This window comes from Mizuhopecten yessoensis, unplaced genomic scaffold, assembly GCF_002113885.1.
Source record: "Mizuhopecten yessoensis strain PY_sf001 unplaced genomic scaffold, ASM211388v2 scaffold8833, whole genome shotgun sequence".
NCBI lineage: Eukaryota > Metazoa > Mollusca > Bivalvia > Pectinida > Pectinidae > Mizuhopecten > Mizuhopecten yessoensis.
Genome location: NW_018407744.1, coordinates 246,796 through 272,799, shown reverse-complemented (window position 1 = coordinate 272,799; position 26,004 = coordinate 246,796). Strand labels below are relative to the sequence as shown.

Here is a 26,004-nt window from a genome sequence, read left to right as displayed (position 1 = left end):
TTTACAGCGATAGAAAGTTGAATAATTTTTTGATATGTAGTACTAATTTTTATGGCAAAAAATAACAAATAACTTGTGCTGTTTTTGTGTCAAAAAATGTCAATATAAGCATTATTTTCACTGGAACGTGCTTTACGAAATGTGATTTGTTGTAATAGCCACCAGCACAGCCGAAAGGCTAGACATAGTGGCAACGAAAGCCCTGTCCCTGGAATAAAAAGAAGACCTACTAATACACAGTCCCAAACAGGGCTAACCATTATCAAAACACTCCCATCTCGGCGAGATTGGTGACATGATTTTAACGCTAGTGCGCAAGCGCGGGCTGATCGAGAGGGGCTCTCGATGACTTTTAAAAGTTCTTTTATTAGTTATATGCTTTATATTAATCGTTTTAAGGCAATACTTTTTCTTATTAACATCATCAGCATCTCTCAACAAAACAGCTACCTCACAATCTACTATTACTCGTCTGGTAACGAAGCACACGTGTACACAAGTAACCACCCACCACCTCACAATCTACAACAGGTAACTACCCACAACCTCACAATCTACTACAGGTAACTAACCACCACCTCACAATCTACTACAGGTAACCACCCACCACCTCAGAATCTACAACAGGTACGTACCCACCACCTCACAATCTACTACAGGTAGCTACCCACAACATCACAATCTACAACAGGTCACTACCCACCACCTCACAATCTACAACAGGTAACTAACCACCACCTCACAATCTACTACAGGTAACTACCCACCACCTCACAATCTACTATATAATACCTACCCATCACCTCAAAATCAACACAAGTAACTACCCACCACCTCACAATCTACAACAGGTCACTACCCACCACCTCACAATCTACTACAGGTAACTAACCACCACCTTGCAATCAACTACAGGTACCTACCCACACCTCACAATCTACAACAGGTAACTACCCACACCTCACAATCTACAACAGGTAACTACCCACAACCTCACAATCTACAACAGGTAACTACCCACCACCTCAGAATCTACAACAGGTCACTACCCACCACCTCACAATCTACAACAGTTACCTACCCACCACCTCACAATCTACTACAGGTAGCCACCCACCACCTCACAATCTACAACAGGTACCTACCCACCACATCACAATCTACTACAGGTAACTAACCACAACCTCACAATCTGCAACAGGTACCTACCCACCACATCACAATCTACAACAGGTCACTACCCACCACCTCACGATCTACAACAGTTACCTACCCACCACCCCACAATCTACAACAGGTAACTACCCCCCACCTCAGAATCTACAACAGGTAACTACCCCCCTCCGCACAATCTACTACAGGTACCTGCCCACCACCTCACAATCTACACAAGTAACTACCCACCACCTCAGAATATACAACAGGTCACTACCCACCCCCTCACAATCTACAACAGGTCACTACCCGCCCCCTCACAATCTACAACAGGTACCTACCCCCCCCCTCACAATCTACAACAGGTCACTACCCGCCCCCTCACAATCTACAACAGGTACCTACCCCCCCCCTCACAATCTACAACAGGTATCTCCCCACCACCTCACAATCTACACAAGTAACTACCCACCACCTCAGAATCTACTACAGGTCACTACCCACCACCTCACAATCTATAACAGTTACCTACCCACCACCCCACAATCTACAACAGGTAACCCCCCACAACCTCACAATCTACAACAGGTACCTACCCGCCACCTCACAATCTACAACAGTTCCCTCCCCACCCCCTCACAATCTACCCACCACCTCACAATCTACAACAGTTCCCTCCCCACCCCCTCACAATCTACAACAGGTAGCCACCCACCACCTCACAATCTACAACAGTTCCCTCCCCACCCCCTCACAATCTACAACAGGTACCTACCCCCCCCCTCACAATCTACAACAGGTACCTACCTGCTGCCAAGTCTCATTAGGTGGTGTCATGGGTGGGGTCATCACCTGGGGAGTGGTTTTGGGGGTGGGAGGCAACAGCTGATCAGAGGTGACAGTTTTTGTAGTGAGATCATCAGAAATGGTTTTGTTCACCTCTGACAGAATCTTGATGGCATCTTTGATGTGATCGATCTTGTGTTTGAAGGTGGTCTTGTTTTTAAATGTGTAGCTTTTCTGGCTGTTCTCTTGTATGAGTTGTTTTGTCATGTTGGATGACATTGTAGCTAGTGTGGATGCACTGGCTGTAGGAGGTTGCGAGGGCAGTGCCTCCCCAAAATTAATGGTACCAGAAAGTCCAGATGTGTTGAGAGAAGCCGAGTGTCCAGTAGCACTTGTATCTAGCCTCTCCATTTTTGTTCCATCACTCGTAGAATGGCAAATGAAATGGAGAGGTTCAACTTCCAACAGTCCAAATATGCTGCTCCTGGCATACTCCAGCTGAGCCTTTGAAGACTTTTCTGATGGAGGGTTGAACAAATCATAAAAGTCCATTTCATCAGCCACCAGGGTTGGAATGACTGAATTATTGTTGTTATTTCCAGCAGTGGATACACAACCAACAGCAGCAGCGTAGTTGGGTGTGACTGGGATTGTCTGTTTGAGAGCCATAGGAAGATCTGTGTCAAACAGATCAGGATCAAAGGGTTGACCATACAAACCAAACCTGCAAAACACACAACCAATCACTGTGACAAGAACATGTGATGACAAACTGTTCTATCACAGTGTAATAGATACACTATAGGAACGTGTTCAGGTATAAAAATAACTTGTGTAATAAGGTTTATGCTTTAGAAATGTGTATAAAGGAAATAGTTAAGCTATAACTATCAAAACAATAATCTACATTAATGTTCATTTAACTGTAATTTGTACATTGCTATCCATATCAATTTTGTGTCAAAAGGCATCAAATATCTTACCTAGACTTGAGAAGAGAATGTAGAGGTAACAGTCTGTCATAGTAATGTTTAGCAGTGAACATCATGAGTTCCGCACAGCTCTGGGCCACAGATGTTGCATCTACACACTTGACACGGTTGAGCATGCTGAAAAACCACTTGACAGCACCAGCTGAGTGTGCAGATGGTAGCAGCTTTAGACATTCCAGCAAGGCCTGCAGCAGACTCCAGCTGAAGGTTGGGGTTATGTCAGCGTCAGATGAATGCTTGTTGTGACTGAAAAAAATGTATCAAAGTGTTTATGATATATTATGGTATTCTAGACAGCTATATCTTAAGTTGAGACTTCTCTTTATGCATAGAATAGTGATGGTGTAACATTTCCAACACTTATGCCTAACAATAAATCTACCAACTGGAAATATTGTTGTCAAAGCATAACTTCAAGGAAAATTACCGGAGTAGTACCAGTGTATTGTTATCAAAAACTGTTCAGTTATTTCTGTAACACTGTTAGAGTAATCAAGGACCAATCATGTCGTGACATCAAAGTCAAACTTCATCAGGAATACCTGAATCCTTTCCAATTGACATTTGTCACAGAAAGAGTAAACCATAGAAAAAGCGTTATCTTGCACTCGCAAAAATGACTGTCCCTCTATTTTAATAGTAAAACAGTTTGTTTACAATATATCAAGGACCAAAAGAAACCACCCAGAATGGAAAATTGTAATTTTTTTTTTTTTTTTTAACATATGTAATAGTATAGCACACAATGGAATATTCATGTGAACAACTGGGATTCATATCATCCTATGTCTTAAGAATACGTTTTTCAATCCTCGATTAAATTCTCAGTCAAATATACATTGTTTTAGAAATAATTAAACCATTGTATGCTTAAAGTAATAGCATTAAACTTACTCCATGCACATAGCTAATAGTCTTGCACATTTGTGAGCTGTGGTGCGAGACCCGGAGATAAAACAAGCTTTGATCAAAGGTCCAAGTTTACTCTGAATTGTCTCTGGCAATGACTTCAGCGAACTTCTGTAACATACGTCAATCAAATACATTAAAAAGAGTATATACATTTTATAGTCTGTAAATCATTGGCTATAGTGAAAGCATAGCTTCCTCTGATATCCATTCTCAAATTCGAATGGTTTTGACAAATAATTCTGACTATCATTAAATTTTAACATGGACAAAGGAAACTTATTTAGCATAATTGTGTATAAACCAATCATCAATTTACAGTGAAAATCAACCATGTATCCACAATAAAAAAACATCTGCACATTTAGGGATATAAGGTCAATCCTGAAACTTTCATACCAAAAGGCAAACATTATTTTTGTGTTTCATTTCTATTTTTACCAATGCTTTTCCAATACATAAGTACAATACACATATACAAGCATTATCACCTTCATATTTCCTAATACCTATTCACATACATTTACTCTTAATTCATATACACTCACACATCATTTCATAGTATAGTATGAATGTATCTCATGGTAATTTTTCTAAGTAAAAGTTGATTCTCAAGATAATCTTTAAACAATATGCTGCAATCTCAAAATATGTTTAATTCATAACTAAATGCTTCAAACCCTATTTTGATATGTTGTGATGTAAGAAAGGATATTAGTATTTGGGTCATATCTGCCACTTACAACTATCAAATGTTATGGCATCAAATAACATAGCATAACAATGTCTTAATATTGAATTAAACCTGACTTCAATGAACAAATATCTGATCTGAGACATTACAGTGTTTGTGTGTGTGACCTACTTTTTCTCTGGATCCTTGTTCTGTATGGCAGTAATCCACATGAGAATGTCTAGTATCATATCCTGCCACTGCTGTGAACTAATTCCACCAAATACAAACTCATCCTCTAAGCTTACTGCAGACAATAAATTCCCGTGAAACTGTGTACTTTCTATCATTGAGATTCTCTGTAACCTGAAATGAAAAGATATGCAAATTAATAGCAACGATGACAAGGTTTGGTTTAGTATTGTTTAACGTCCAATTAACAGCTATGGTCATTTAAGGACGACCTCCCCTGTGTGCAAGATGCATGCGTGTAGTGTAGGTATGTGTGTTTTTGAAGGCTGCGATATGTTCGTGTTTGTCTCCTTGTGATAGCGCGGAACTGGTGCCGACTTTATAGTGCTACCTCACTGAAACATAAATTCAATTAACTTGTCATTTTTTTTTTTGTTTAAATAAGATGATCATGGCTAAAAATCCCACCTGAATAATGGACCCGTATTTGTGGTAGCAACTAGCCATTAACAGGCTCTGAGAATAATAAAATCTTTCACCCCCTTGGGGGTGAGATAGGGGGATCTCAAACCAAGGGGGGGAGATTCTTAAGTTGCCAAACACGAGGCCATGCCGAGATCCCCCTATCTCATCCCCGAGGGGGTGAATGATTATTTTTCTCTTACCCTGTTGTTCCTGTCCAAGTGTAAGACGAACCATATTGTTTGTAAACAGGAACATGTGGATAGCGTATTAATATTATATTTATGCGTCAGACGCTTCATGCATCATATTTTTTTATCACGCAAAATATAGTTCTGTTACATTTGACCAATAAAACATCCCATAAAATAAATACTTTCGTATATTCGACATTGTTTTTATTTATTTCTGAATAAGATATGTTAAGTTAAATTTAAACACATATTTGCATTAAAAATTAGTTGATGAGAAAGTTTTGCAATGTCACGTGATTCCTAGTCTCTCATTTTGAGTCCATTCACTAGTCACTCTGTATCTGACAGGATGACACATGCATGGCGCTTGTTTTAAACTTTCTCCTGTGATGATGCTTGGATATTTATATTAAATGTGCTACCTTCTATTGTGCATCCATGAAAAATCGTGCATGCTAATGTATTTGTATCACTCAAGGAGAGGCTGTTGTGTTGTTGTGTCAAATTGGAGCAATTCTCAGAGGAGGTAAGTGTGCTTGAAATTGGCGGCCTCGTGGAGTATGAATTTGCGGGAACACATCTGAAGTTTGAAACATCGGAAACAGACTGGTTATTAGCCAAGATAGCTGACATGTTTTGTTTTTGGAGATTACTCAATACGCGATAGTTGTTTAGTGACTGTGGGTTCTTATGTCCCGTTATATGAACTGCTTGTGTGTCGGGAGTTCCCGTCTCCAACAACTTCTGACACAAGTGTTTACGCACACTCGTGTTAGTGAAACGTTTGTGCTCCAGTCCGGACAGGTGTGCATTTTCTGCCATATTTTTGAGCAAGTGTGCTAATTTGTTTCTACCGACAGGTCCACTCATGAACCATTGCTCATTTTCACTGGGTTTCGTTTTATTTGCAATCTGATTAAAATCATATGTTACATGGCTTCGTTAACTTCGTACTACACCTGAACATCTGAGTGTGCCGCGGTCAGGGTCACGTTCAGGTGACCTTTATATTTATAAATACTCATTAAATTTTGACCAATCAGAGACCCTCTTTCAAAAGGGCGCTCGGAGTTGTAACAAATATGGCGGACATTGATGAGAACGATGCAGAAGTTCTGAAGTTATTTGAGATTGATCGTCTGAAAACTGAACAGAAAAAGATATTCAAAGCTTTATTAGAGAAGAAAGACTGTGTGGCGGTGTTGCCTACGCAATTATTACCCAATGGGTAAGTTTTCCTTGGCGTCGTAGAAACGTCAGTTCCCGCCGCCATATTTGTCTTGGAAAACTAATCTGTTTGATACCCCTCCCTATTTATCTATCAACCATGATATTCCGATTCGCTGGCAAACTTTTGCCAGCACGCCTCTGATTGGTTCTTCTAAAGGTCACTTGAACATGACCCTGACTGCGGCACATTCAGATGTTCAGGCGGAGCCATGTAACAGATGATTTTAATCAGATGGTTTTATTTGTTACTGTAGCTAGGTAGAAAGGATGATCATTATTTGAAAGGTTCGCCAGACGTTTGTTGGAGGATACTATATATGCCTGTACCGGGCATTGTTCTGGGTTGTCTGGTGTGGCGTACATCGTTGGCTTGCTGTCCCTGATATTTGTTATATCAACTCCCGTCCCTGTTTTTGTTTGTCTCTCATTGTATAATAAAAACTCCATCATCAGCTAGTCATCGAAACATAATTTAATGTCCCCCCAACACACGGCCTTATGCTCCTCTCCCCTCATTCCAAAATGTAGTGTATTGTTCAGCCATAACGTGTTCAGCAAGCTTTGAGGAGAGTCTGTCCCCAATTGACCACACTTATACAATAAGTCTATGTCATTGTCATTTATTCTATCAGCGGCCATTGGTTTGTTGCCAAAACCCCGTTTTTTAAATCCTTTTGTTTACACCTGAGAGCATCACGCGTACCGGCAAATGTGTATCCGGTTATAAGACTTGTTCTATATTTGTGTCGCTTCAAATACCATTCGATAGAGCCCAGAATTCCTCTCAGGTAACTTGGTTGGTATTGCGAACCATCCTTTTGTCTGACACAGACGAAGAACTTGGAAAGTAATTTATTAAGTTCATTGCCTGGAATTTGATGAATGTCACGGTTTTCCCCGTTGGTTTTCAGAAATGATCTCAACAGGTTTATATGGGACAGGGTTTTTCTGAGAGTATTTTTGTTTTCATTTTCTATGATGAAGTCTGCGAAATCATCATCTTCCATATTTATGAATCTGCTGTTCTTGTTCATGTTTATATGTGTGATTACAGTCTCACTCACAGCGTCACATGGTGGTACACTGTGTTGTTTACGTTGCTAACATGTGTGTCGCCAACGGGAGGCAAATTCGAAGCTGTTATTTTACTTCTGGTGATCAAAGAGGGGGCAGATACTGGGAGAGGGATTTGTTTGGGCTCATTGATATCTGTATTTATGAAATAGGCTTCCAATTCTGCATTAAACAGGTAAGAAAAGTCAAATTCATCATCTGCCAAACCTTTCATAAGTTGGTGTTTGCTAGCACTCACAACTTCACCAGTAGCACACAGATGTACTTTGGACATAACTTAAGTTCCAATTGGTTTAAAAGTATTTTGTATGACCCCGTTTTCCTTCTGATCCAACATTTACCAGATCAACGATTTTAAACATTTTAAAATCAATCCCGTCTTCTTTGATGTCAAATGTAAACACGACAAGATTAGCAGACAAACTTGTGTATGTGTGTGACCTCATAAAAGTAGTTCTTCTTCCGGGTCACATCAGTGACGTCAGGTTTATTGTGGGGAATGTGCAAAGAGCACGTGTAGCTTGTCTCAACCCTAGGGTGAGACAAGGAAATCTCACACCAGTAAAAGTAAGGATAAATCTGTCCAGGGTAAGAGAAGTGTATATCTCCAGAGACAAATGTATTGCATATGGTGATAAGAGATATTGCTTTCATTTTCATACAATCTACTATTTTATAACACTTTACTAACTATATCTGCATACCTTTCTTTTGGAAGTGCTAACTTCTTGGACTTTCTGATAGTGATAGACAGTTCTTGTATCCAGTCACAGCCTTGTAGGTTCTCTGGTAACTTGGGCCTGGGTAGTGCCGAGATCACTGTCTCTTTTAGTGGCACAAACAGGTCATTGTCAAAAGCTGTCTTCATTACCTTCATCTTTTGTGCTGTGTTTGTAGCTGGTGCAGCTTTCTTTTTGGAATCCTACAAACAATACACAATAAACATATTACAAAGGTGTATTTTCTCCGGACCTAAGTTTAACTTTGGAAATGTGTCTGTAAGACACAAATGCCCTGTTCTGGCATAGTTGCACTTGAGAATTAAGTAAGGTCATAGAGGCCAAGGTCAAAGGTCAGGTTTACAAAAAGTCATGTAACATGCTGTACTCATAAGAGCAGCTTTAGCATGTGAAATTATATGACCCTAGCTGCAGTACTTAGTCCATAACTCACTGACCTAAATACAAAAAGTTAATTGGCTCTACAAGGGTAACATGTAATACCCCCACACCACTGTGTGGCAGGGCATAAAATCACTTGTTTCAAAATTGTGGTAAAATAAATGAAGCATATTTTTTTCAAGTTAAATACAAAATAGACAAAGTCCAACGTCCAGAACATCTTTTTTAGGTCTGGGTTGATTGGATATAAAAATGTCCAATTTTTACAATGGTAAATAAGAGCTTCATAATTGGAAAACTTTTTAAGTCTGCTGAACTAATTAATTCTTTTTGTTGATAATTTCTCACATAAAAAGAGGAACAACTTACCTTTGGTTTATCATTTGTTTTGTCATCAGTATTTTTGTTCTGAGCAAAACCTCTGAAATGCAGGAGAAAAGCTTTTGGCTTTGAGCTCATCAGCTGTGGACTAGTGAGTGTGATTATACCACTGCTACCAGACAGGTCTAAACAAGTGGAGAGATTGATAGGGCCACACAATATCTCGGCATTATGACTTTCCTGGAACATAGGATCCAGAACATTATTGCTGGAGCTTTCTGTTGGTTTACAAAAAAATTCCTGTGACTCGGAACTACTGCCAGCCTTGGACATACCAAAGTCTATTCCTGTGTCCACATCGGCATTACTTGGACTTGATGGCATGGTGGGCTGACGACCAAGACTGGTTATGTTTTGTTTGAGCAGTGTGACCTGAATGTCCGGAGGATTACTACACTGGGGTTGTAATGTAAACTTGACATCCACATGTCCAACACAACAAGGTCGGGGCAGAACTATCTCCAACATGTGTTCCTCCCAAGTATTGCTGAAGGGAAAACAATATTTTGAGGGATTTTAAAGGAGCAAAGTTAGTGTTTTACACTTTTAATGAGAATTTTAATCAATATTTCTAAATAAAGGTTACAACAAGTAACAGTTTCTTAATTTGATATAATGAACACACCTTTCTTGAAAATGAAATTATTTTATTTTGATGATTGAAAAGGTTAAATAAGAAAGCTTACCAGTCCTGTTGGAGTTTCCATGTCCTTGTGTGTTGAGTAGCTTCCCCTTGATGTTGTAGATGTTGAGGATGGCGCCTCTGTTGCTGTTCCTGTTGGATCTCTGTCCAGCAAGCGGGCACAGTGGCAGTAAACCGAGGCATCAGATTCTCAAACTGTATTAAGTTATGTAGAATCACCAGATTCTCCACACTGATTGGCTGCTTAGTGAGCATGTCAGACCCTAGTGAAGGAAAAGGTTCAAATAAAATTGCAATGTAGAAAAAAAAAGAATTGTTAACACATGTGTAAAGTGTAGGAGGTAAATGTATGGACAATGTTAATAAATGAATACATATTACACAACATTGTTTTTAACCTATTATATGTAAATATTACAAAGGTACAAGATTTTGAAAAAGATGTGCAAAATGTATCTTACCAATCTGTTTTACTGTTATACTGTGTTGAGGTGGTAATGTTTCTATTACCAGTCAATTTTACTGTTATACTGTGCTTATGTTTCTATTACCAGTCAATTGTACTGTTATATAGTGTTCATTTGTCTACATTGACTACAGAAAGTAGGACAGGGATAGTATTAATCTAACAGAAAGTAGGACAGGAATAGTAATAATCTAACAGAAAGTAGGACAGGGATAGTAATAATCTAACAGAAAGTAGGACAGGGGTAGTAATAATCTAACAGAAAGAAGGAAAGGAAGAATAAGAATCTAACAGTCAATTGTACTGTTATATAGTGTTCATTTGTCTACATTGACCACAGAAAGTAGGACAGGGATATTAATAATCTAACAGAAAGTAGGACTGAGATAGTAATAATCTAACAGAAAGAAGGAAAGGAATAATAATAATCTAACAGTCAATTGTACTGTTATATAGCGTTGATTTGTCTACATTGACTACAGAAAGTAGGACAGGAATAGTATTTATCTAACAGAAAGTAGGACAGGAATAGTAATAATCTAACAACAGAAAGTAGGACAGAGATAGTAATAATCTAACAGAAAGTAGGACAGGAATAGTAATACTCTAACAGAAAGTAGGACAGGAATAGTAATAATCTTACAACAGAAAGTAGGACAGGGATAGTAATACTCTAACAGAAAGAAGGAAAGGAATAATAATAATCTAACAGTAAGTAGGACAGGGATAGTAATAATCTAACAGTAAGTAGGACAGGGATAGTAATAATCTAACAGTAAGTAGGACAGGGATAGTAATAATCTAACAGAAAGTAGGACAGAGATAGTAATAATCTAACAGAAAGTAGGACAGGAATAGTAATACTCTAACAGAAAGTAGGACAGGAATAGTAATAATCTTACAACAGAAAGTAGGACAGGGATAGTAATACTCTAACAGAAAGTAGGACAGGAATAGTAATAATCTAACAACAGAAAGTAGGACAGGGATAGTAATAATCTAACAACAGAAAGTAGGACAGGGATAGTAATAATCTAACAACAGAAAGTAGGACAGGGATAGTAATAATCTAACAACAGAAAGTAGGACAGGGATAGTAATAATCTAACAACAGAAAGTAGGACAGGGATAGTAATAATCTAACAACAGAAAGTAGGACAGGGATAGTAATAATCTAACAACAGAAAGTAGGACAGGGATAGTAATAATCTAACAACAGAAAGTAGGACAGGGATAGTAATAATCTAACAACAGAAAGTAGGACAGGGATAGTAATAATCTAACAACAGAAAGTAGGACAGGGATAGTAATAATCTAACAACAGAAAGTAGGACAGGGATAGTAATAATCTAACAACAGAAAGTAGGACAGGGATAGTAATAATCTAACAACAGAAAGTAGGACAGGGATAGTAATAATCTAACAACAGAAAGTAGGACAGGGATAGTAATAATCTAACAACAGAAAGTAGGACAGGGATAGTAATAATCTAACAACAGAAAGTAGGACAGGGATAGTAATAATCTAACAACAGAAAGTAGGACAGGGATAGTAATAATCTAACAACAGAAAGTAGGACAGGGATAGTAATAATCTAACAACAGAAAGTAGGACAGGGATAGTAATAATCTAACAACAGAAAGTAGGACAGGGATAGTAATAATCTAACAACAGAAAGTAGGACAGGGATAGTAATAATCTAACAACAGAAAGTAGGACAGGGATAGTAATAATCTAACAACAGAAAGTAGGACAGGGATAGTAATAATCTAACAACAGAAAGTAGGACAGGGATAGTAATAATCTAACAACAGAAAGTAGGACAGGGATAGTAATAATCTAACAACAGAAAGTAGGACAGGGATAGTAATAATCTAACAACAGAAAGTAGGACAGGGATAGTAATAATCTAACAACAGAAAGTAGGACAGGGATAGTAATAATCTAACAACAGAAAGTAGGACAGGGATAGTAATAATCTAACAACAGAAAGTAGGACAGGGATAGTAATAATCTAACAACAGAAAGTAGGACAGGGATAGTAATAATCTAACAACAGAAAGTAGGACAGGGATAGTAATAATCTAACAACAGAAAGTAGGACAGGGATAGTAATAATCTAACAACAGAAAGTAGGACAGGGATAGTAATAATCTAACAACAGAAAGTAGGACAGGGATAGTAATAATCTAACAACAGAAAGTAGGACAGGGATAGTAATAATCTAACAACAGAAAGTAGGACAGGGATAGTAATAATCTAACAACAGAAAGTAGGACAGGGATAGTAATAATCTAACAACAGAAAGTAGGACAGGGATAGTAATAATCTAACAACAGAAAGTAGGACAGGGATAGTAATAATCTAACAACAGAAAGTAGGACAGGGATAGTAATAATCTAACAACAGAAAGTAGGACAGGGATAGTAATAATCTAACAACAGAAAGTAGGACAGGGATAACAATAATCTAACAACAGAAAGTAGGACAGGGATAGTAATAATCTAACAGAAAGTAGGACAGGGATAGTAATAATCTAACAGACATCAATAATGCTCCTTTGATTAAAACTTTGTTTTAAGCCTCGTGGGATGAATGTACAACTTACCAGGACTGTACTTATCAGTGGTTTCCCTACTCTCTTGTTCTGGTTTACTCTGAATGGTGTCATGCTCAGCAGGAAATTCACCATTACACAGTCCATCAGGTGAGTCCAAAGGCTGCTGCTTGGTTTGGGGTGGACTGTGGTCACAGAGCTGGTAGAAGTGCAGCTTCCCATGAGCTGTACATATACACAGTCGCTCAATACCTGTAAAGTTAGCAAACATCTTATTGTTCCTAAATGTCAGAATACAAAATGAATAATGTTATAATGTTATAGGTTTATGTGTAAAGCTGTAGGTCTCATTACAATCTACTTCATTCACTTTGAACATATGTACATGTATTGTAAAATACAAATTTTACAAGACAATTGCATGTTAAACTATACACTTGTAAAAGGAGCGTTTTCGCACCTAAAAGTTTAAACAGTTATAAATACATGAGATATGTTCTACAAAGAAATGAAGATTATGTATCTTTTTCTATATTACATTATATGAAATTGTGTAAAATGAAAAAGGATACTCGTCCTACTTCAGAAAAAACACCTTAATTTCATTTTAGATATAACTTCAGCGAAATCTATCACAGATCAGGTAGCTCAGTTGTTTTTTCTATTTCAATATCATTTATGCTGGTGGAAAAGTTACTAATTCATAGTTACTGTTTTTTGCATTGGAACAGGGATCTTTAAATGTATTTTCAAAAAACAAAATATGGAAAAATTACCTGTACAATATGTTGAAGAAACAAACGTGTCTCCACTTGGAGGGGTGACCTCTGCCACTCTACTGAGATCACATAGGTTGAGAAGCCACACCTTACCACTGACTAGAGTTACTGCTATCTGACCATGGATGTCAACAGATGACCTATTAGAGACAGAATTTGGCACTTGACCCACTTGTCCATACATTGCACAGTCATCATCATCCTCTTGTAGGTCACACACATCATGTGGAAGCACCAGAACATGTTTCACACCTTGATCAAGTCTGTCGATACACTTGACTATCACGGGCGACTCGTCCAACACAGCATACTCGTTGCCATAGGTGAAGCTGTATACCAGTATACAGCCCCCTTGGCAGTCCCCATCTCCTTCATTATCCTTTGGTAAGTCTATATCCATATCAGACACAGAGCTAGGTGAGCTGAGGTCTTCAGAAGCAGTCTGAGGTTCATCACAGTTGTTTGTTATAGAGTTGGATATCACAGCATTGTTCTCCGCCGAGGCAGCCACGTTCCAGTGTCTTGTACTAGGTTTCACAACCACTATCAAATGCTGTCCATCTAAGGTAGGAATAATATGAGAAATTTCAAAATTATCAGACCGTAGATTCTCTGGGAGTTCTACACACTGTAAAACAGCCCCAGCTCGTAGCTTTAATGTCACTGAAGTATTCTTTACTGTTACTTCTTCTGTTTTTCTTGTATTGTCAGATTTTCCTTGCTCAGGTTCAGTCGGACCATTGTGTTCCTTGACAATAATAGGAGAACTGTCACTTGTAGAAACATTGATGGTACCGGTGAAGTTGGTGCTTGGTCCTGGAGTGATTCCCGTTATCTGAACGTCTGGGTCTGGATCTGGATCAAACATAGGATCCAGCTGTGCCCAATTACTGCTACTGACAGTCACATGGTCTCCCGAACCTAGCACTGGGACATTCACATAACTCAACTCACTGGTCGACAACGAAGAAGAAACTTTTTTGCTTTCTTTTTCTTTGTGTTTACTACTTTTTCTACTATCATCTTTAACAGCTAACAAAAGTATATGTGGCACAAATTCTGTAGAATTCAACAACTCATCCTGACATCCTTCATCTTCATCCTCCAAATCTTCATCTTCAATAATCCTTGGATTAGAATCACAGCTCACCACTTCATTTACCTCATTCATGAGTTGAACTTCTGTGGTGATGTCAGTGTTTTGTACCTCCTTATTGGAAAGTGTGAGATTAGTCCGTCTAAGGGAAGCACCACACACCACTGTAGGCTGAGGATAAGATCTGGATTTCCTTTTGGATTTTGTACCACTGCTCCCACTGCAGTTTTCTTTTGATGAAGACCACTTTTCTGGATTGGGTTTCCTAAGGACACATAAGGATTTCACTTGTACATCTTCACATGGCCGGGACCGTGTGCTTGCTTCTGTAAAGAATAATTGATGATATTAAAAAAGGGAATGACAGGGTTTATTCATCCTGATATTACTAAAATGATGACATCCTTCAGGGTAAATTCAAATTCCCCTTTCTGAAAAACCATCTTTTTTAATTAGTTCTGACGAAATCTTTATAAACTTACAGGCATCCTGTAATTATTGAACAAATACCTTTATTGCTTTTTTGATTTTGATTTTGTCTCAATTATAAAAAAAATCACTGAAATAATCATATTTTTATAAAGTATCCTCAGACTCTGTATCCAGTTAATAGTAATGTATTCACCTGATTTGTCAGGTTTGCTATACAGAGGTATCTCATATAAAGATTCTTGTTCTTTCACTTGACCATCAATTATATCAATGCAATTTGTTGATAAGAATTCTGGTTTGACGTCACATCCACCCTCACCGTTTGTAACACTGAAAAATAGAAAAAGTATACATAAACACTTTTCACTCTCATTTTTAGAGTGTTTAGCATACCAATGTATAATAACAAGTGCTCAAACACACCTTGCATTTGTGACCTTCAAAAGTAGGTTAAGGTCCATAAACAAACTTGACAGCAACCAATGTACATTACAAGCTAAATATCCATAAAAGTCTACACCTTATTGATCTGAAGAATTTGTTTAATAAATTAAATCGATGCTAATTATGGCAAGGTTTAAGATTTTCAACATTTTTGTTAATTCACTCAAACACACTTATGTGTGCAACAAGAGGTCACCAGGTCTTACAATTGTGACAAAGCGGATCCAGACAATAAACGTGTTTACAAATTATTGTGATATCAGTGAGATAAACAGCTTCACTTACTAAACCTATAATTATTGGTCCATATACTAATGTGCCTATTACCTGTATACTATACATAAAAACTTTACTCAGACACCATGTAATTGGAATAGTCAACTTCACCATACAACAGTCACCACCAATAACATGTCCTTGTTAATCAGTGAGGTATCATGTGTCATAAAACTCAACATCATATCAAAGTATACTTGGGTAGTATACAATCACAATTTTGTATTACATTAACACTAATATTGCAGGAATTGACAGAATGAGTGCCGCACAATTGCACAAACTAACATGTACTTTACGCCAGGTAACCTAACAAAACATCCAGGGGCATCAAATATTTTTCCAAGTTGAGGGGATGTTTTTTTGGGTCAAAGTAGTTTTATTTTAAGTGGATTTAAACAACAAATTTTAAACACTTTAAATGATAAACAAAACAAATCAACAGCCTTTTTTTTTTTTTTTTTGCACTATCTTTGAAAAACATAAACTAACTTTGCCAAAAAGTGGGGTTTACAAAATCATAAATACGTATGACAGTTGTATGAAAAGGGACATCATATGAATGTAATACATACCTAACACATTGCTCAGCTCCTTCTGAGGACTCGACCTCTGTAGTCTGAGTATGGATCTCTCTCACACTTGGGCGGTCAATCTGTAGACCAGTCTTCATCGCAATGACAGTGGCTGTGGGATCCAGGTTAAACTGGCAGTGTTTCTGTAGAGGAAACAGTATTTCTACTTTAAAACTGTTTTTTTTCCCGATTCCCCTAAGAAATGTCAGGAGTTTGTCATTGGTAATTGAACATGAGGTCTGCGAGTTGTCATTTGTATGGTACCAGTATTTTCAGAAAGACAAAATAAGAATTTTAGCAATATTTCTTTAAAAAAAACATGTTTTCATATGGTAAATACTATCAATTTTCATTTTTTATGCAGTTATACATTCTAACACACATGGTATAGCACTGACTGCATTAACTATGCTAAATGGACCATGATTTGTTCTTAGATATATCATAAATTGATTCAAAGGTTTAAGACATGATACATGGCTATCTAATCAATGCAGTTTTTATTTCTTAAATGGTGTGCCATATTACCTTTGATATTTTTGAGATGTTCCACACTACGATGTTTCCATTCAGTGTTGATGTTGCCACAAAATCATCAGTATTGGTTGTACTTAGACATTCAACCTTTTCAAATGAAAAACAATGAGACAATATTAAAACAATCGGACAAATATGATCACTTAATTTATTCTAATTGTGTTCATTGTTTATTTTGCAAATTCATAACCTTGTGAAAGAATACTTTGAAGCACATTGCAATTAAAGTTATAACATGCATTTATAAGACTAAGCGACTTAAATTATGGTATGTGGGAAGTACAATAGTGCCTTAATTTTGATAATTTAATATACTTTCAGAAATACTAAACTGAAGAAGTCCTTGAGATCAATACTGTGCCACGGTTCCTTCCATTCATCCACACTATAATCTACTAACCTTTTCATTACGGTCTCCATGTCTCCTTGCTGGTTGGCTTGCATATGTAACTGAAGATAGAAGTTTTAATGACTTTTGTAAAACATTTCAAAATTTTGATGAGTCCCATCTATAAGTGGGTCCTAAAAAGGTTGGACAGCTCTGCAGGAAATTGCATGAATTCAGGACTCAAATATCTTAGTCCCAAAATACCTGTTATATCCATAAATTTCAGTCAGCCACCAATATGTAAATGTATACAAATTTAAGGTAAACAATGAACAACCATCTGGCTTCTTTTCCTCTTACATTAGGAACTTGCATGAAACACAAAATAAATTAAATAGTTCTTCTGTTGTAGAAATACTTACCACTCAGAGGTACATTCTGTGTATATTCCCCTTTTACAAATGGACAGGCTGGTGAATGTCTTTCATGCTCAGACCTGAAACAGTGATCAACATATATAAGTATTTCAGAGGAAAAGTATTACATTATTATCTAAAGGTTAGCTTCACACTTTATTCCAAGATAGCCAGGTAATACAACTGAGTACACTTTTTTCTATGTGCATAATAAGTTTCGGTCTACATTAACAATGAACATTACTAGGCCCTGAGCAGACTTGGCTCACTCTTGTTAATTTAAAAAAACAACAACACCCACAATGTACTTCATACAAAATAATGCCAAGTCCTTTTTGTATTTATGTCACTAGATGCTAACAAAATACAAGAGTCCCATGGGCCTTAACGGTCACCTGATATATTTATACAGAGAGTTGATTTTTGTTTTTAACATGAACAGAAATATTATTCAAAGTGACAAAAAACCCCAATAAAACCACCTTATTCAATATCTAGCATGCAGATTTAAGACTGAAAAGTATTTGAAACTAGCACCTCTGATTTTAAACAAGGAAAATGATTAATTTTATTTTAGCACACATTGGGCCCCACTCTTGGGGGTAGGGATGGCTCAAAATTTTCAAAGTATCAAACTGTCAACTTAGGGTTATAATTCCAATCAAGTTATCAACATGCAATATTCAAAGTATCATTTGCCATTATAAACCTCATAACAAATTTTGCCCCCCCCCCCTCCCCAGGGGTAAACGTGAGACCCTAGGGTAATAAAATTCACAATTTTGTTAGAGCACCTAAAAACCCTTCCATCTATGAAGAGTATTTCATTCTACCATATCTGGTCTTGAGAAGATGATTTAGAAATTTCAGTCAATTCAACCCTTTTTTGCCCCACCCATCAGCCCCTGGGGGTCAGTCAGGGCTCATATGTGCATACCATCAAACTGCTATCCAATACTGATAATGCTAACCCAAATTGAATTACTTCCAATGGCAATTAAACAAATGTTAGTCCAAAATGTGATTTCCCTATATAAACTATAGTTAAGTTTAGCCCCTCCCCAGGGGGAAACGTGAGACCCCAGGGTCAAGAAATTCACAATTTTAGTAAAGCACCTTAAGACCCTTCCATCTATGAAGAGTATATGATTCTACCATATCTGGATCTTGAGATTTAGATTTTTGAAATTTTAGTCAATTTGACCCTTTTTGGCCCCGCCCGTCAGGCCCCTGGGGGCTGGGGACCATATAATTCACAATTTTAGTTGACCTTTGGCCATGGAAGGTTTCTGCAAAATTTCATTGAAATTGGTTCAGGGGTTTTGGAGAAGAAGTCGAAAATGTAAATTGTTTACGGACGCACGATGGACGACGACGGACAAAAGGCGATCGCAATAGGTCACTTGAGACTTTGTCTCAGGTGACCTAAAAACAGGATTATTTGTTCATCTTTTATACATTTAATAAACAGTTACTCTCAAATATCTTCAATAAGATTCATCAATTTGGAAATATTCGGTGAGAAGAACTAGGGACTCATATTCCTAGGATGCTTTTTTGTAGTTTATCCGACATACCAGGGTTCATCTGTGGGTTCCCAACACACCAGACACACATTGCAAGTAAAGCACATAGCTCTGTCGTCTCCAATAGAATTGGGCTGATGGTAAAAGCCTGCCTGGGACATAGGATCTGGTAAAGCCCATCTGGATCATAAAAATAGTAAATATGTGAAATGACTGAATAAAAATAGAATTAACACCAAATCATTATAGTACATAGTAAATTTCAATTAAATGTACATATTCATGTTTAAACCAATGCTCAGTCATAAATCCCTTCTTACCTTTACCTTAATCTATCCCTTCATACATAAGTATGGTTTCGTTATGATAAAAAGACAACCATCTGACAAGCGATTTCAATGAGACGTTTCAACCACTGTCACATATTGCACAGCAGAAAAATATGAGTATCTCCGGATAAAACAAGCAAAAATAGAGAAAAGGAAATATCCAACAAAATATTGGATATTGAGATAAGGATAAATGATTAAAATAATGTTTATGTAGTAACTCGGTACACACTTGTAGTTCATATGTGGCCATTTTTTGAATGTCTCTTGTCGAGCTGCTTCACTGTACATCATTGCCCTCTCACATGGGGCACTACTGCCCTCCAATAGCTGTGGGTTGGGCAGGAGGTACGTCAGTCTGTCACTTATAGCAGAGGCTACTGACAAACCGGGGTTGTACACCATCAGTCTCCTCATTTCTGACACAAGACTAGAACACACACTCTTCAGGACGGCATGGGGAAGCTCCACACAAACTGTTGCCCACTGCAAATGAAATTTAGAAATATTGTGTTCTTTGGTTACTGTGAAAAATAAACCTCTAAAATTGCATGAAATGTTAAAGGTAAATGCTACGAAGGCACCTTGGCCAAATAGATCAAGTTTTTTTTAACACTGACCCATGTTTCTGTAGATAAAACATGAGGTACCATAAAAATGCCCTTTCTTTCAACTGCCAAAAGGAGAATAAGACACATGGGGCACTACTGTTTATAACTATTTAATAGTTACATACTTTAGATGTTTTGAGATTTCCTTTTGTGGATTCCTGCACAAATTCTATACGNTAAAAATGACCTTTCTTTCAACTGCCAAAAGGAGAATAAGACACATGGGGCACTACTGTTTATAACTATTTAATAGTTACATACTTTAGATGTTTTGAGATTTCCTTTTGTGGATTCCTGCACAAATTCTATACGTTTTTCCAGCTCCTTTACAGTATCGTCCACATGATCTACTCCAGGGAGCTCTGCACTGACTAATGACTTCAGCAGCTGGATAGCCTGTAAGTCACAGAAGAAATTATTACTGCATGTTAGGTAATACAGAAATCAATTTAGTTTCTGTAATCAACAATACATAAATCAAATAAATCTTTCCTCTTTTTTCCCCCTACAGCATTTTAATACAAATAAAGATATTTCTAAATAATAAAACTAAATAAATTTCTTATCGTTGAAAAAGGCCAAGTAATCCGATGAGGCATAATAATTATAAGACTGTGTTTACCTCTACTAAGGGAATCTCCACTCTGACCAAGTCCTCTGTCTTAAATACAGGTGGCTGTAGTGCAGTGTCCAAGAGTATCATTCCCCTCAGGTCACTCCGCACTCCCACACCATTTTGATCACAAAATAATATTCTGTCCTTTCCAGATATATACATACACTTAACTGCATCTTTGCCTTGTGCTGCAAACAGTAAAGTACTGGTACATTTTTGTTATCATTAGAGACCATTTTACTAATAAACAGTCTGTTTTATTTCAGGAATATCATTCAGGGTGATATATTAGTGTCCAATACATTTCCCCTGAACATTTTGTATTTGTCTTTCTTTCCCAACAAGCAAGCAATTAAGTTGCAAAATTTTTGTACAGAGTTTTCAGATTCAATTTTTTTAAAGTATAACAGGAAGGAATTTTAATTGTGTCATTATGTAAAATTTGTCACTCCAGTAGAGAAAATATGTGTGGCTTGAATGTAAGAATACATTTTTTTCAAATATGTATCAAAATAGAATTATTGTAACCAGGTAGCTAATTGGTTAGAGCAGCAGTCTCGAGTTTCATAATCCAAGGTACAAAACCTGGTCTGGCCGTGTTGTTACTTTTCCCGATACAAATACTCTTTAATTCTTCAAGCTTTGTTCTAATTTTTCATAATCAACAACCACCAAACAATATCTGCACAAATATTTGCCACAATATTATAGCAAAAACTGGTACATCACAATTACCGATTCAGATCCAGTACTGTTTCACAGCACAAATAACTCAAATCATACCATAGGACCCATTACTATCATGAGAAATTTATATTGTAAAACAAAACAATTACACAGGAATATATCTGGCAGTGTAAAATTGAACGATGGAATGGAAAATAAATATATCCATCACTCATTAATATTTTAATATACTATATCAGTTTGATTCTGATAAGTTAAGCAAACAATGTCAAAATGCTCCGAACAAAACTCTAATTTTGGCCTTGACGGTATCGCAACAACATTCGACATCATATACTGTATAGCCGTTGGCATCAGGGGGTCGGGATATTCTTAGGGACAGATTGTTATCTTCGAAATAAGAAACCAGATATGAAAACATATAATAACTGGAAAGGTCGATGCTGAAGATGTGGGTAAATTGCGTCGTTAGACTTTACATTTGACAGATTTCAATTGTGCAATATAAATTCATATGATTTCACTTCAAAGAGGCGTACCGGAAAGACTTGATTTTTGTAAGATAGCACCAGAGGCCACATCATAAATCTTAACGGATGGTTCCTTAGTTGAAACAATAATGGAATTCAATGCAGAATGGTATGTGACGTCGCTGGCTGGTTCTCCAATGGGTATACAGCCGTCCTCTCCGACATACCACTGCCTTTCAGTGGCCGCCATCTTTCTGGCATGAAATCTCGCAGCTCATGACATCATCGATCAATTTTTTTCGTGATTTTTCTTATGTTTCGAAGATGTAGCTACACTATCGTTATATAAGAGACAAAAAATGTTTAAGAAACATTCAACGGTTACCACATGAGATCGTTTGGGTGGTTTTAACATCTAACTCAAGATCGAGTATAAGATCACGTGATCTTACAACGTGATTTCGTGATGCTAACAAAAATGATGACAGGAGAGCACATGTCTTGAAAAGCAGCAGCCAAGACACAATTCAAGTTTGATAAAAAAAGAAGTGCACGTGTTTAATTGAGAAGAATTTAACATGGCTGAACAATTTTCTGTGGTTACACAAAGTATTGTAACTGTCAGAGTCACAAGCTCAGGGAATACGTTTGGGTCTGAAAGGAGATTCCAGAAAGATCTGACAGTTGCTGCAGTAAAGGTAACCAAGGCAATGCTACGACAATGAAAGTATTGCTGTTGTTATAAAATTAACAACTATAATATAAATAAGATGGGGTAATTATAATACTGTGGTCATGCGTAACCATTTTGGTATTGAACTTGTACAGTGCTAGATCTAGGCCTTTTTTATGACTTATACATGCATATACTGTATGGGGCCATGTATGTATATGTACATATATATATGTACGTGTCATGCTGCCACAGAAACACATCCAGCGTCTCAAGCATGCTCGACGTACTTGGGTGGAGAACACTCCAGAAAAGACGCCATGACGCTCGCCTGGCTATGTTGTACAGGATCGACCGAGGCCTAGTTGCGATACGTAAAGGCGGAAGACTGCTATTACCTCGCAGACTCGGTAGATCTGTCCATGCCAGATCCTACCAGCTCCTCACAAGCAGGATTGACACGAGGAAGATGTCCTTCTTCCCCAGGACGGTGAGAGGCTGGAAAGCCCTCCCCCCAGACATCGCCTTTGCCAACACACTGGACCCCTTCAAGGCCAGACGTGTGTCAAAACTCTGAGGTCCTTTGTTTTAATCCAGTTTTTATTAAATTTTTAACCTTTCGACGTCAGTCCAGCACCATGCACACCACCTACAAACATAGCAGAATCTTCAACCTGTTGAAGGAGGCTATTACCAGGCAGAAGCAGAAGAGATGTATACATTAACACAGGCACTTGCCATTAAAATAATTATGAGTCACACATGCATAAGATGTGAAAAAGATTGTTTTTTTAACATTAAGAACTGTTTATATAACATTATAGATTGCAATGTTTTTAATGACATTCTAAAGACAACCGTGTAACAGGTTGGGCACAAAGGCGCATATGGGTAATAATCCTGCATTTGGGCAACAGTTACTGTACCCATTGGAGTAACAATTTTATTACTGAAACGGGGAATGAAGTGAAATAAAAACACACGAAGTTCTTTGCGCCGTTGTGCCAACCTGTGTAATACATGCAGAATGTGATTCCTGAAGAAGCCAACACCAAAGAGTAAACAAGTTGACAATAAAATATGAATGACTCGCATTGAAACATGGTGGCGGAAAATCCTTGTGATTGACAGTCATATACTTTTTATAATGGAGTATTACACAGTTTGCTTCAAAAACGGGTAAACTGTGGCAGTGTGGGTGGTGTAGTGGATATAGCGCACTTGCCTTTCACCACTTTATATATGTATGTGACATGACATGAAAAGTATGGGGGTCACCTGCCCAACCACATGGGTTTTCTCCAGATACTCCGGTTTCCTCCCACAATAAGCCCTCCCTGCTCAATAACATCCGGGCCAACATGAGTTTATATATTTAATATAAGTTGAAATAACTTGTTTCATAATTGTTGTAAAATAAATAAAGTATATATATACTAGCGTAAAAAGAAACTGTGCATGCCTTAACTGTGTTATAAAAATAAATGTGTATGACGACGTAGAACGTTTTCAGGGACAATTTATCGAATCAATAAGTTCCGCTCAGGAGTGACGTAAACACAGCAGGGGTCAATACTGAGTTCACAAAGTTAATACCTTGTATGTCCATCGTTTGCCTAAATGCAAGCCTGGCAACGTCGACGCATGAAGCCTATCAGACGGTTCAAGAATGCTTGTGGGATGGCATTCCAGATCTGTACTAACGCTGCAGGCAAATCAGCCAACGTCGCTGATTGATTAGGTAATGCCTGTAATATGCGCTTTATTTCATCGCAGATGTGTCGGGGGGGTCAGAAAGTCCATAGCGACATGAGCTGTGTGTGGCCTGGCGTTCTTCTGCTGTAGTGTAATGTGACGTTGCTGCCCTTGCACGAATGGAATGACGTGGGTCCGGAGGATCTCGTCACGGTAACGTAGCGCGTTCAACTTCCCATTAACAACCAGAGGCGTTCTCCCGTCGGCTGTGATGCCGCCCCAAATCATATCGCTGCCACCGCTGAAAGAACGTCGTTGTACCACACACGCGTCACAGAAAAGCTTTAAGCGACGATACACTCTGGAACGGCCGTCACTACTATCCAGGTGGACTCGCGAATTGTCCGTAAACAAAATGCCTTCCCAATTCCGTCGAGTAAATTGCAGATGCCTTCTGCACCAGTCCAGATGTGCTACACGATGACGTGGCAGAAGAACTGGGTGGATTGCAGGACGTCACGGACGGATAGCTCGTTCACGCAATCGGTTCCGTACAGTCCTCAGGCTTATTGGTAGCAACCCAGGGATTGTCCGTGCAGTCAAACTTGCCATTTGGAAGCGATTTCTCAAATGGACAAGCCGAATATGGTTGTCCTGTTGACGTGACGTCCACGTGTTGAGGTTGATCACCGACGTGGCCAAACTGTTGATGTCGTCTCCACAAATCCCGGATTGTGTTTCGATGAAAACGTGTAGAGACAACGGCTTGGCCCATACCAGCTTGAAGCATACCAATAATCCGGAGGCGGTCATTTTCATTGAGCCTCGGCATAGCATTAATCACAAATTAAAACGTTATAATGCTGTTTTTACTGTTCACTGGTCTCAACAGAATGACCCAATAGTTGAAAAATAAACTTTCCTTGTCAAATTGGATGGCTGGACGAGAAAAACGTGCAAACTGGTCAACGCCTATAGATAGCAAACTGCACGGGAAAAACTGTCAATGACACACGGATAGTGTGTATGTGGCATACTCGGCCATGTGTGTGAATTTTCATGTATATACAGTTGGTAATACATGTTCTATATCAATTCTCTGCATACACAGTTTCTTTTTTCCGCTAGTATATATAGGTAAACTATCTTTAATGTAACTAAAAAAACCTTTGAACGATTTCAATGAAGAACTAGATTATAGCATTAGAGTCGTGGTTGCTTGCCTGAATCCTGATTTCTATGAAAAACCAAAAGACATGGAATCGCTGAATTTAGCCAATAGCTTGCTTGCATGGAGTGTGATTTTTAGCTCACCTGGCATGAAGTGCCAAGTGAGCTTATGCCGTGGCGCGGCGTCCGTCATCCGGCCGGCCGGCGTCAATATTTTGCTTTAAACGACTTCTTCTTAATAACCGAAAGGCCTAGGGTGTCGATATTTGGCCAGAAGCAAACTTGGATGAAGGGCTACAAAGTTTGTTAAAATTAATGACCTTCACCTATTTTCAAGGTCACAGGGGTCAAATATGTCAAAAACTTTAAACATCTTCTTCTCAATAACCAAAATGCCCAGGGAGATGATATTTGGCCAGTAGCATGCTTGGGTGAAGGGCTACCAAGTTTGTTCAAATGAATGACCTTCAATTATATTCAAGGTCACAGGGGTCAATTGTATTAAAAAA

General features: G+C 38.0%; 2 protein-coding genes across 5 annotated transcripts in view; one reads left to right on the top strand and one right to left on the bottom strand.

The window, feature by feature from the left end:
- The window catches only part of LOC110456693 (baculoviral IAP repeat-containing protein 6-like), a 55,583-nt gene extending 33,285 nt beyond the window's left edge, over positions 1–22,298 (bottom strand). The window contains exons 1-19 of one of the 4 annotated variants that reach the window (XM_021507575.1): positions 22,027–22,298; positions 20,807–20,988; positions 20,446–20,580; positions 19,806–20,059; positions 19,296–19,424; positions 17,725–17,798; positions 17,375–17,424; positions 16,966–17,061; positions 16,438–16,580; positions 15,336–15,472; positions 13,612–15,036; positions 12,887–13,087; positions 9,856–10,075; positions 9,158–9,656; positions 8,372–8,589; positions 4,708–4,881; positions 3,828–3,953; positions 2,925–3,179; positions 1,963–2,665 (exon numbers count right to left, since the gene is read on the bottom strand). In XM_021507575.1, the coding sequence (XP_021363250.1) occupies positions 1,963–2,665; positions 2,925–3,179; positions 3,828–3,953; positions 4,708–4,881; positions 8,372–8,589; positions 9,158–9,656; positions 9,856–10,075; positions 12,887–13,087; positions 13,612–15,036; positions 15,336–15,472; positions 16,438–16,580; positions 16,966–17,061; positions 17,375–17,424; positions 17,725–17,798; positions 19,296–19,424; positions 19,806–20,059; positions 20,446–20,580; positions 20,807–20,988; positions 22,027–22,207 (5,202 nt within the window). In that variant the 5' untranslated portion in view covers positions 22,208–22,298. Of the gene's footprint in view, positions 1–1,962; positions 2,666–2,924; positions 3,180–3,827; positions 3,954–4,707; positions 4,882–8,371; positions 8,590–9,157; positions 9,657–9,855; positions 10,076–12,886; positions 13,088–13,611; positions 15,037–15,335; positions 15,473–16,437; positions 16,581–16,965; positions 17,062–17,374; positions 17,425–17,724; positions 17,799–19,295; positions 19,425–19,805; positions 20,060–20,309; positions 20,355–20,445; positions 20,581–20,806; positions 20,989–22,026 lie in introns of those variants that run through there. The other 3 variants (XM_021507576.1, XM_021507577.1, XM_021507578.1) reach the window with 3 other exon arrangements.
- Positions 22,299–22,415: 117 nt separating this feature from the next.
- The window catches only part of LOC110456694 (tubulin-folding cofactor B-like), a 16,742-nt gene continuing 13,153 nt past the window's right edge, over positions 22,416–26,004 (top strand). The window contains exon 1 of the mRNA XM_021507579.1: positions 22,416–22,655. Coding sequence (XP_021363254.1) covers positions 22,536–22,655 — 120 coding nt within the window. The 5' untranslated portion in view covers positions 22,416–22,535. The remainder of the gene's footprint in view (positions 22,656–26,004) is intronic.